This window comes from Poecilia mexicana, unplaced genomic scaffold (genome assembly GCF_051168715.1).
Source record: "Poecilia mexicana isolate PSO_F unplaced genomic scaffold, ASM5116871v1 scaffold_9, whole genome shotgun sequence".
Lineage (NCBI taxonomy): Eukaryota > Metazoa > Chordata > Actinopteri > Cyprinodontiformes > Poeciliidae > Poecilia > Poecilia mexicana.
In genome coordinates, this window is record NW_028263378.1 from 2,755,882 (window position 1) to 2,768,523 (window position 12,642).

General features: G+C 40.9%; 1 protein-coding gene across 1 annotated transcript in view; it reads left to right on the forward strand.

Moving 5' to 3' along the window:
- Positions 1-12,642, forward strand: part of smarca2 (SWI/SNF related BAF chromatin remodeling complex subunit ATPase 2) — a 40,437-nt gene that overhangs the window by 22,758 nt on the left and 5,037 nt on the right. The window contains exons 24-29 of the mRNA XM_015012075.2: positions 231-397; positions 1,268-1,431; positions 2,639-2,866; positions 3,234-3,311; positions 3,880-4,098; positions 6,564-6,787. Of these exons, the coding sequence (XP_014867561.2) occupies positions 231-397; positions 1,268-1,431; positions 2,639-2,866; positions 3,234-3,311; positions 3,880-4,098; positions 6,564-6,787 (1,080 nt within the window). The remainder of the gene's footprint in view (positions 1-230; positions 398-1,267; positions 1,432-2,638; positions 2,867-3,233; positions 3,312-3,879; positions 4,099-6,563; positions 6,788-12,642) is intronic.

A 12,642-nucleotide genomic window follows, 5' to 3' on the forward strand; every position in this document is an offset into this window, starting at 1 on the left:
AGTTTACATTTGTATTTGTTTATATTTTCTTAGACACACTAAACATGTTGGGTGATTTTGTATATGACTACATATCAATATATTTTTTATTCTGGTGAAAAACAACTCTGGTTTTAAGTGACATTAGTTTGATCAACTAAAGAAAGCATAAAACATTTTTATTTGTCTTATACTACAAAGAAACAGCAGCTGAGCAGGTAAATGATTTTTAATGCCATCGTCTCCATCAGCCATGACCTGTACAGAGCTTCTGGGAAGTTTGAGCTCCTGGATCGGATCCTACCGAAGCTCCATGCCACTGGACACAGAGTCCTGCTGTTCTGCCAGATGACGTCTCTGATGACCATCATGGAGGATTACTTCGGCTATCGCAACTTCCAGTATCTACGCCTTGATGGTAAGATCACACCTGCGAAATATGCCGAGCAGGTATTTTACTGGTTAATTAGTGAACTAATTAATTAACTAACAAAAAGAACGTGTGTTAACACTCTTGACTAATGTGCAAGAGAAATTTTCAACAAATGGCTGCTGTCAGGATCAACCCGTATAATACAGATTATGGAAACATAAGAGCTTGTGGCTTGTTTATTGTTGTCATAGCAACTGCCATGACGGTTAGTTAAGGATACCTACCAAGATGGCTGTCAGCTACAAAGAAACCGTCTCAAACATCAGTAAACTTTAAATTCTAATGAACATTTAACACGTGAACTGGGAGACATTTTAAATACCCAAAATAAATAATTTGACAAATAACATTAATTATGAAGTTTCTGTAAACAAAACTGTCCTTCAATAAAAGAACAAAACACCAGACTGAAAACTTTAGGCATCCAGCTTTTGGTAGAAAGAAAGAAAAAGGAAATTATTTAGTTTATTTTTAATTTATCCTGCGGTGAATTGATTTATTGCTTCTTGCTACAGACGCAGCTGCTAGTTGTGAATAATTTTATAAGCCTAAATGTAACTAGTGTAAATAGTTAGAACATATTCCTGCTTTCGCCAGTATATGTATAAATATGTAGACATCATTATGTAGAGGAGTACAATAATGTACTTTATGTATGTGAAAGATTGTATGTTTCTATTATTACATATTAATTTTTTTATTTTCATTTATTCTGTTGTAAACATTCCTCCAATGAGGAAAGCAGTAACAGTTGGCTTGTTGAATTATTGCCAAGTTGTTTCTTTTTCCTGTAATTCTCTGCTTCAGTTTAAACAAAGTAAATCTTTAAATCAATAACAAGATCCTTGTTTTCAGGAACCACCAAATCCGAGGACCGAGCCGCACTCCTAAAGAAATTTAACGAGGAAGGGTCTCAGTACTTCATCTTCCTCCTCAGCACCAGAGCCGGAGGCCTGGGGCTCAACCTGCAGGCCGCCGACACGGTCGTCATCTTTGACAGCGACTGGAACCCGCACCAGGTCCGTCCATCACAACACAATCATGTCGACATGTAAAGCAGTTTTTATCATTTGTCTCTGAAGGCCTTTGTCTTTAGAGGCACATTCACACCAGTCCTGTTTAGTCTGCATTAATCAAACTCTGGTCCTTTTGCTTTGGAACTTGGTTCATTTGTGGAGGTGAGAACGTGTAACCAAACTGATGCAGACCAAAAAAGCAAACTGTGGTTTGCCTACAAACCTCGATCTCGGTTTGGTTGAAGTGAACTCTGGTGCAGTTTGAATGAACATGTGAACGTTGAGCTTCAACAGCAGGAAGTGGGCTTCAGCAAAGGGCATTCTGGGTAAATAAAACCAAAACAAATGTGCGTCTAGCTTTAGTGGGTAAAATGGCTCATAGTTTTTCTATCAAAAACAAAACAGAAATCCTACAAGCGCTAAAATCTGACGCCATTACATTCCGTGAAGAAGGAAGTTACTCAGTTTCTTCTTTAAAGGTTTTCATGTTCTTTCCTTCAGTGGTGCAGCGCCCCCACAGGCGAGGAGGGGAACAGCTTTTTGAGAGTTTAGTTTGTCTCACATTGTGCAGTATGACAGAGAACCACAAAGTGTTGCAATTTTGACCCTGAATTGAACCGATTCTACTGGACTGTCAGGTGTGAAAAGAGCCTTAAATGTTACCCCAGTTTACGCTGCTTTTGTCTCCACTCCACCACGAAACGAACTCTACAGTAAAGACAAACACTTTGTAGTCAGTGAGGGCGTTTACGCTACCTCTGCATCGCTATCTGTTAAAATTAGGACTGATTCTATCTTTGCCAGAGCAAAAATCAACAGGCAATTTTAGGAGCACAGCGTCTGCGTTTTCAAAATAATCTACCAAAACAAACTACATTTAATAGAAATACCAACTAAGTTAATGAACATATGGATCTGTTTATACATAAATGCTACACATACACACAAAACATGGATTTAATTCTGAAACCAAGTTGAAGTCTCGCTCAAGTCGCAGATGAAGTGAGAGATTAATGTACAAAAAAGTATAAAATTAGGAAGTGGAGAACTACAGTATTTTATAACACCACACATCCTTTTTATCACTGGCTTTATGTTCCCATGTTTCTTTCTCAGCCACCTCTTGGGTTCCCAGTGCAGCGCAGCAGAGACGCCTGCAGTGTAAATGCCTTTAACTTCCTGTTAATGACATTTTCTCCTGTAACTGCAGGACCTGCAGGCCCAGGATCGGGCTCACCGCATCGGGCAGCAAAACGAGGTGCGCGTTCTGCGCCTCTGCACCGTCAACAGCGTGGAAGAGAAGATCCTGGCTGCTGCCAAATACAAACTGAACGTGGATCAGAAAGTCATCCAGGCCGGCATGTTCGACCAGAAATCCTCCAGCCACGAGCGGCGCGCCTTCCTGCAGGCCATTCTAGAGCACGAGGAGCAGAACGAGGTAGGAAAGCTGCGTTTTGATGCTCTTCAGCATTTAGACCCCAGACACGATCCTCCGGCCCGAGTTCGTCATGTAAGTGCTGGAGTTGTAAGAAAAATAAATGGCTGATTGTTCCTCTTGAGGTAAAGTATGTGTTATGCGTTTGGAAAATTTTAATTAAATCCTTGTCGGCTCAATGAGGGCGTCACTTTGATGTGCAAATAATTTGCCCTTCAGTCATTTTTCATGCCCAATCTTAGCTGTTTATTTCCTACTTGAAATCTGAACAGCACACTTGAGTTTTTCCCTGTCTGGCAGTAAATATGTTTTAAATCCTGAATGGGTGATTTAGAGCGTCCTGATGATGACGTCTTCTGCTTTGTTTCAGGATGAAGACGAGGTCCCTGATGATGAAACCCTTAACCAGATGATAGCGCGTAATGAAGACGAATTTGATCTGTTCATGGTAAGAAGTTAATTTACATTTACTGAAATGTGATTCTGTGACAGTAAAAACTTCAAACACTGATGATCTGTCAGGAGCATTTCATCATGTCTACACGCTGCACAGAGACATCATTAACACAACCTGATTGCTGCAAACTTCAGTGGAATCACATGTGGCGTTTTGGTTTGTTTCTAAATCCACCTGGTCGTGTTGGTTGTTTTTAGTTAACCAGAGTTAACCTGCTGTTACCAACTCAGAACAACAACAACTAAAGATTATTGTCCAGAAAGCTGCAGTCTGTGTACTGCTATTTGAAATATTCAAAAAAACTTTAAAGTGCAATGAAATGGTTTCTAATTTAATGTTGGAAGTTCTTTAGACTCATGCTTGTTGTGTTGCTTTCTGTTACCTAACTATTCCTAATTAAGTGATTTATTAACGTGACTTAACCTCTTTCCCCTAATAAATAAAATCAAATGTAAAACAAAGTGAAAAAACAATCTGCAATATCTTTTCACACCCTGCGCTGATTCTTTTTGTTTCGTCTTCTCATGAGCTCCTCTTGCTCCTTTCTGTCGTCCTGTAGCGCATGGACATGGACCGTCGGCGCGAGGACGCCCGCAACCCGAAGCGTAAGCCTCGTCTGATGGAAGAGGACGAGCTGCCGTCGTGGATCATCAAGGACGACGCCGAGGTGGAGCGGCTCACCTACGAGGAAGAGGAGGAGAAGATGTTCGGCCGAGGGTCGCGCTGCCGGCGGGACGTGGACTACAGCGACACGCTGACCGAGAAGCAGTGGCTGCGGGTAAGAACTTCCTACCAGTTAGGATTCATCCAGCAAAACCTGCAACCACTGGGATGCATGAAACCAAATGTTCTTTAGCTTAGAAACAGAAAGCGTCTTCCTCCGCTTCGATTCACTCTCACTTATAAATACAAACACATGGACACAGTTTTATTACTTATTTATCATCATTATAATTATTCCCACTGTTACTTTTTCTACAGTTACTGTCTCTGTTTGCTCCCCAACATTTTATAACTTTCATTTTATTGTTCATTATATTTTAATATAAGAGTAAAAAAGTATTTGGTAAATATTTGGTAAATGGTCTGCTAGGGTCCTGAGTGACTCATCAAATTATGAATCATTTAATAGTTAAAAATTACATCACCAGACGGACCAAAATGTAAAGTTAAATGGAAATTTTGGTGGTTTAAGGATGACAATGACAATGACTGATATAAGTAATAAAAAATAAAATCAGGCAAAAGAAAATTATTTTCTCTCAATAAAAAACTTATGAAACTTTAACAAAAACTGCAGGTGTGTGTCTTTGGATGTTTGTTTTTCATTCAGTGGGTAGAAAATCCAGAAATGTTTCTCTAGTACGAGTATAAATAAATTATATTTATAAATTATTATGAAGTATAAATACTTCATAATAAAATTACTCAGGTGAAAGTAAAAAGTACAGCTTAGTAAAAATCCTCCTGAAAGTACATTTTTTCAAAAAGGTTACTTGAATAAATGTACCTTGTTTCTCCCCAAGTCTGGTAAAACTATCTCAAAAATAACAATTAGGTTCTAAAATAATTCACTCTTAATTAGAAGAACGTTGATAAATCGGCCACAGTTTTCTTAATTTTGTTAGATCGGTGATCGGCTGATACTTGCATGTCTTATCCACTGATATTATGTTCTGTAAATATACCAGAAGGTTCTGAAATTCAGCCACTTTCCCTTTATTTAGCGACTTTTCAGACAAAACGAAGTCTGATCGGCCAGAAAAGCCCAGTCGGAGCGCACCCTCACCTTAATATGTTGCTACAGATAAAAACAATCGATTTGGTTTCAACCGTTCTGTGATCTTTTCATTTGGAGCAACAGAAATGTGACACTTCATATTTCTGTGCTGCTGGTTCTAAATTTTCTCTGATTGACAGAAAAACAACAGAATGTCAAGTTGTTTCTTTTTCTCGTGCTTCAGTTTTGCTGCTGCTCAGCTTCTGACTACTGTTTAAAAACGCTGCACCCTTTAGATCCTCCACCTGTGGTGATATGCTGATGCTGCTTATTGCTTTCATATTATATAATTATAACTTCTGAACATAATTAGAAGTTCTGCTTTGTGGGACGCTGGTGGCAAACAACGAATAAGCACTTTTCCTCCAGAGAAACACCAAAAGCTCAACAAATCAATTTTATTGAGTTGCTCAGACGCTTCAGGGAAAAACAGAATTAGAACAAAGACACTTTGAGGCCAAGGTGACAGGATGTTGGGACCAGTGTAAGCTGCGGTTAAACAGACGCTCATTAAATCAGAAATGTGGGCCGACACGCCGGCTGGGTGAACCAGAAGAACAGAAACCACCGTGACAAGGTGACACAAAGATCTGGGCCTAATTTCAGCTCCACGTCTAATGGCTTAAAAACAGCATAAAACGCTCTTATTTGGAAAATTAAGGTGTGCAGAACGCTGATAGACATGTAAATAACTAAAAAATGTACAGTGGAGCTGGATGATCCCACTGAAAAAAGTTTCATGATTGAATTGTTCCATATTAGTTAATCAGTAATTATTAATTATTTTTTGTTTTAAATATCTGAAATACTGATAAACTGGTTGTGTGACCGACGGCTGTCACAATGAAACATTTTGCTGGATGATAAATTGTCCCAGAAGTTTTCTTAATAAACTATAATATTGTTGTTTTGAGACTATTTTAAGCAATAAAATGGTAATAATGGCAAAATGATGCAAAAACATATCCTCAAAGATGAATAAACTTTAATTTCTAATGAATATTTAACACTGGAAAACATTTTAAATATCCAAATAAATAAACAAATAAATTATGATGAAGTCTCTGCATGATTTATTGTTTTTCTCTTTCTACCAAAAACTGGATGATGAAAGTCTCCAGTCTGGTGTTTCGGTCTCAGCTCCTTTTTTGGAACGACAGTTTTGTGCTCAGAGACTTCATAATTCATTTTATTTGTTGTTTCTGTTGTTTATTTATTTTGGATATTTAAAATGTCTTCCAGTTCCAGGTTTGATGTTCATCAGAATTTAAAGTTTATTCATTTTGAGAATGTGTTCTTGGTTATTATGCCAGTTCAGCCGTTATATTACTTGAAAATGTTCTCAAAACAGCAACATCATCATTTATCACAGTAACTCCTGGGACTGTTTATTATCCTGCAACATCTGTTATCATGAGGCGAAGTAACATTAAACCCGGTCTCTGTTCTGCTCCGACTTTCAGGCCATCGAGGACGGGAACTTGGAGGAGATGGAGGAGGAAATCCGCTTGAAGAAGCGTAAACGCAAACGGCGCCAGGACAAAGACTCGTCCAGCAGAGACGACGGCGGCATGAAGGCCAAGAAGAGGCGAGGGCGACCGCCGGCCGAGAAGCTCTCGCCCAACCCGCCCAAAGTCACCAAGCAGATGAACACCATCATCGACACAGTCATCAACTACAGGGACGGGTACGGTAGAGCTGCTCCACTTTGAAAAGCAAACACAACCCAGAGACATGGAAACGTTATTTAGACCATGTTGTAGTCTCTTCACCACCAGCAAATTCAACCCAAACAGATGCTAATATACCGACTGCCAGACCGGTTATTGGACCATAGATGTCCCAGCAATTAAACGATTACAATAAATGGAGCTGAAAAAACCCGATTACGATTCAGCCTGTCATGACAACAAATGTCGCTGGACAATCAGTTTCCATCCATCCATTTCTAACACCATTGTCCCTCGTGGGGTCGGGAGATGCTGCTGCCTCTCCAGCTAACATTTCGGGGTCACCTGGACAGGTCACCTGGACAGGTCACCTGGAGACCACCTGGACAGGTCACCTGGAGGTACCTGGACAGGTCACCTGGACAGGTCACCTGGAGGTACCTGGACAGGTCACCTGGACAGGTCACCTGGAGGTACCTGGACAGGTCACCTGGACAGGTCACCTGGAGACCACCTGGACAGGTCACCTGGACAGGTCACCTGGACAGGTCACCTGGAGACCACCTGGACAGGTCGCCTGGACGTACCTGGACAGGTCACCTGGACAGGTCACCTGGACAGGTCACCTGGAGACCACCTGGACAGGTCACCTGGACAGGTCACCTGGACAGGTCACCTGGAGACCACCTGGACAGGTCGCCTGGAGGTACCTGGACAGGTCACCTGGACAGGTCACCTGGACAGGTCGCCTGGACAGGTCGCCTGGAGGTACCTGGACAGGTCGCCTGGACGTACCTGGACAGGTCACCTGGACAGGTCACCTGGACAGGTCGCCTGGACGTACCTGGACAGGTCACCTGGACAGGTCACCTGGACAGGTCACCTGGACAGGTCACCTGGACAGGTCACCTGGACAGGTCGCCTGGAGGTACCTGGACAGGTCACCTGGACAGGTCACCTGGACAGGTCACCTGGACAGGTCGCCTGGAGGTAACTGGACAGGTCAACTGGACAGGTCACCTCGAGGTCACCTGGAGGTACCTGGACAGGTCGCATGTCTGTCACAGGGCAACACAGAGACAGACAGGACAAACAGCCATGCACACACACCTAGGGAGAATTTAGAGAAGCCAATTAACCTGACACTCATGTTTCTGGACTGATGTTTGGTTCTGGTTCTGGTTCTGGATGCAAACCAGAACCAGAAGGTTGATCCAACAGCAGCAGATCTTTAAGCCATTCAGTGATTATAAACTAACAGCAGTATCTTAAAGTCTTTTCTCTTATTGGAAGGATGTTGGAACTGGGCTGATGTCTGTATCTTCCTGGTTTTAGTCAGAACTCCAGCAACAGCATCTGGACCAGCTGATTGATTTTTTTAAAGACGCTGTTGCAGTAATCAGTGCAACTAAAGATAAACGCCTGGATGAGTTTCTCTAGATCTTGCTGAGACATCAGTCCTCTAATCCTGGAGGTGTTCTTCAGGTGATAGAAGGCCGACTTTGTAACTGTCTTTATGTGGCTATGAAGGTTCAGGTCAGAGTCCATCACTACTCCCAGGTTTCAGCCTGGTTGATGGTTTCTTGCTGTAATAACTGAAAAAAGAGAAAACATCCGTTGTGTGGATGAAAAGACCTTCTTATTGTCAGGTTAGAACAGGAAACCTGGTCCGAGACGATAGGAAGGTACCGAATCTGAAGCCAAAATGGTTCTGGAAGGACTCGTATAAAGAACATGACCTTTTTAATCACTGTCCTCCATGTTGGCGCTACGCCGCGCCGCCGCTGGTTCTGCTGTGCTGGCTCCATGTCGGAAGATGTGGTCCAGCCCATTTGGTTCGAGTTTGTCGCCAATGAGCAGACCGAAAAAAGGCGGCCAGGTGTGTGTGTGTGTGTGTGTGTGTGCGTGCGTGCGTGCGTGTGTGTGTGTGTGTGTGTGTGTGTGTGCGTGTGTGTGTGTGTGTGTGTATACAGCAGTGGCCCTTTATAGAAAACACTGATGACACTGATTGTGCACTGAGCTGTGTGAATGGTCAAAATGACTCTGGAGGAAGAGGAGGAAACCCGCTAAGCTACTGATGAAGCACTGAAATACGACGCCTGTAAAGAAATATATTTCTGTAAAGTAGCCAAAGGTTTTCTCACAGAACTCATATTTCAAACAGCAGATCTTGGCACTGCAGCAAAAGCCTTTCTTAAGAAAGTGAAAGTATAAATTTGGATATGACAACATTTTTATTTTAAGAAAATGACCAACTAATGTTTGAAAAGTCAACAGGCGTGATGTTTGTGTTGCTACATGGAGCTGGAAAGATGAAAACTGTTTATGTTGATTTTAAAGGGCCAGTATTATGTAAAATCTTTCTCTTTTTTGCTGTACATCATGTTTTAATGTTATTCATCAAAAACAAACCTGGATGTGATGCCAGTGAACCACAGTACATTGTTTTCTGTTTTAAGTCTTCATCCTTTCATTTTTAACCCATTTTCAGACACATCCTGGGAGAACCTGATAGGATTCAGTCGTAATAAAAACATCGGCCCACACTGGGATTCTTTCACATTCATCCAGTAAAGGATGAATCTGTTTCCTTGAATACGTCTCATTTCGACCCTTCGCTGCTTTAATAGCGGCCGAATTTTCATTCAGGCAGCAGGAGAAAGACCGGGCAGCGAAGATGCTGATTAACAGCATCTCTCTCCTCCTATAATCCTGATTGTAGACTTTCATTAGTGCCTCTACAAAAAATATCTTTACCTATAGGAAGTAAAAAATCAGTTTTCATGTAGGCTGATCCTGTAATAATGTTTTACTTTTAGCTGAAAAGCCACTCGAATATGATTAAACTGGAGATTTTTTATAAATCCAGAAGTCAGATTCCTGCCTCTGTCGTTGATCGTTGTTCTCACAGCATATGTTGGCCTGTCACAATAACAGAGAATAGAAAGGGACAGTTGAGACCAAAGCTCCAGACTGAAGACTTTTGTCTTTTCTCATCCAAATAAATAAATAAAACAACCTCCAAACTGTGTGAAGCAGTAAAAAATAAACAAAGCTTCATTTCCTCTCTACAACACACGAAGGCTTGTCAGTGTGGAAATCTGAGCAGATAAAGAGCCGCCACACCTTCAGAGAACTGTTCTGGGATCAGTCGTTTTCCTGATCTCACATCAAGAGCCGTAAATAAACAAACCAAGCTGCTCTGAGGTTTCTAGGAATTGCAGTCATTCATGGTGCCGTCACACTGCGAGGCAGACATCTGAAGATACGTTTCCGGACTCCACATCCAGGGAACTTCACAGATTATATCAGACTACAGAGTTGGGCGATATTTGGGTCTCCTGAGGCGTTCAGATTATATATATTTAACCTTATTAAGATTAGAGATGCAATAAATATTTTGGTTTCTATCTAATTACAAAACAAAGGGATTAAAGCAGAATATGAATAAATACATGAACTAAAAAAATCATTTTTATAACTGCAGGACTACATGTCTAAAACTTTTATTAAAAATATGTTTTCCAGGCATATTGTGCTATTTTATTGCACAGTATGCCTGTGCAATAAATATTCCAATAAATATTGCAATATTTAGGTTGTTACTTTAACAGTAACACAATATTAAGAAACTGTTACCAATAAATTATATATATATGAAATATGACTAAAATGAAGCTCGACTTCCTGATTTAACGCCTTGAAATTGGGCCCCTGTCTCTTTAAGAAGCTCCTGCTCTTTCTGAAACTCCGCCTTCAGGAAGTCATCACAACATGGCTCCTTTTTTAACCCTTTAACTACGTTTTTACCAGCGTTGCTCTGAGAAGTAGGTCCTGCAATGAGCTCAGCTGATGCTCCACCAGGTGTTTGCTAATTGCTGCTGGCTAGTCTGAAGGAGCTGAGTGAGGGAGGAGCTGCGCCTCGAAGGCGGAGCTAGGTCCACCCGGTCGTTTTGCCCAGCTGAATGCCAAAAGACTTTGTAAACAAGCATGAAACCGTCAACATTAGAATAACATTAGAGCATGATGCAACACTCGCAGTCGATTTTACGTAACAGGTGGGGAGCATTATATATTTCCAGGCACATTACTTGATTTATAGCACAATCAAGTAACTATTTTACCTTCAGATGTTAAAAAATGCTTTATATGTAAATATATATGCGATAACATTGAAGGAAAGATCTGAAGCCTGTCTGCTGTTTTGGCAGCTTGCAGTTCACACACACAGTTCATCACAGAGGTAACTAAACCAGAACACATTTTTAAATCCCATCACTGACTAGAATGCTGTGGCATCTGCAAACAAAGAGTTGGCCAAACCTCCTCCAGAGAGACGTAAAAGACTTACCACCAGTGATGGAAGTTCTTGCTTTTTCTGACATTAAAAAGAAAATCTTGAAGGAAAAACTTTTTTCTGCTTTGTGATACTTTCTGATGGGGGCTTAGAGTGTGGGTGTTTCTGTAAAACACTCAGAACCCCTGCAGGCATTTCAGCAAACATCCAAATGCAGCAGCAGAGAGTTCACTCCACTAACAGATTGTCATTAAGAAGATTAATGGCAAACCCTATGACTCTTCATTAGCCGTATTATCCAACCGCTTCTCAAATCATCCAGGACAAACATGAGAAGACATCTGCTTAAGTGGATGGAAGAGTTGCTGCTTTGTTTTTCCTTTTTATATTTTGATCCCATCTGGGCTGTTGAAGTTGTGATTAAAGTCAAAAACTCCGGCCCATTTTTTAAGATCGTGTCAAATTTTGGAAAAGTAATAATTCAGCGGGTTGTAAACACGACAACAGGAAGTCTCCTGGCACAACCCGCCAGTGAAGCGGTCATCTGAACACTTTGAAGCAGATGGTTCAGATTTGGAGCTGCTTGTGTTGTTGGCATTGAAAACATTTCTGACAGAAGCAATCAACTGTGTCTGTTTACAAGATGAATGCAGAAGAGGAAACTCCGACGCCTACTTCTGCCGACTAAAATCTGTTCCCCCTCTTTTCCTTCTCTGGGGAAATTAGCTTTGGGGAAACTTCAGGTAGTAAACAACCTTGTAATCTTTGCTTGTACTTGTAGCTGGCAAATAAATATTCATGGGTTCCAACATGTTGGACTTGGTTTTACAGCCTTTTAACTTCAACTTGAATAAATGTAGATGTCTGCAAGACGAACAGCACTGAGCTTATTAAAAATTAAAGGTACAAACTGCGAATATGTTCTTCCTTTTTCCTTTAAACTTCATGAAACAGGGACTCTTCTTATTAGTTGCTAATTACAAAACCGTATCTGGGCTGAATTGCTTCAGTGAAATGGTCTTTCAACCTGCAAATCTGATAATTAATACATAAATCCTCCATAAATTGGCTGTTGCTTGAGTTTTTATTTTCTTTGCATTTGTGGGTCATAATCATGTCTCTGGTCTTCATGACAGCCCTGCTGTTTATACGCTGATCCACTTTCTTCATTTCAGCAAATCAAAGCTGATTTTTTCCAAATTAGTCTGGGTTTGGTCATTAATCAGTCAGTCAAGTTAATTTATGTAGCATATTTCAGAAACAAGGCAGTTTAAAGTGCTTTACATCTTAAAAGCACAAAAATAAAATGTCATAAAACCATCAGACAACAATGGGAAACCATTAATACACATCAAAATGTTGGTCAATGTTTCACTTATTGTGTTTCAAAAGGAACTGTAAAAACGGAGGCTTTTAGTCTAGATGTAAAGGAACTCAGTGTTTCGGCTGTTTTGCAGTTTTCTGAAAGTTTGTTTGTAAGCTGAATGCTGCTTCTCCTCGTTTGGTTCTGGATGCAGAGCAGAACCAGAACCAACAGCAGCAGATCTTTAATCTGTGCTGAGCCGTTCAGAGGTT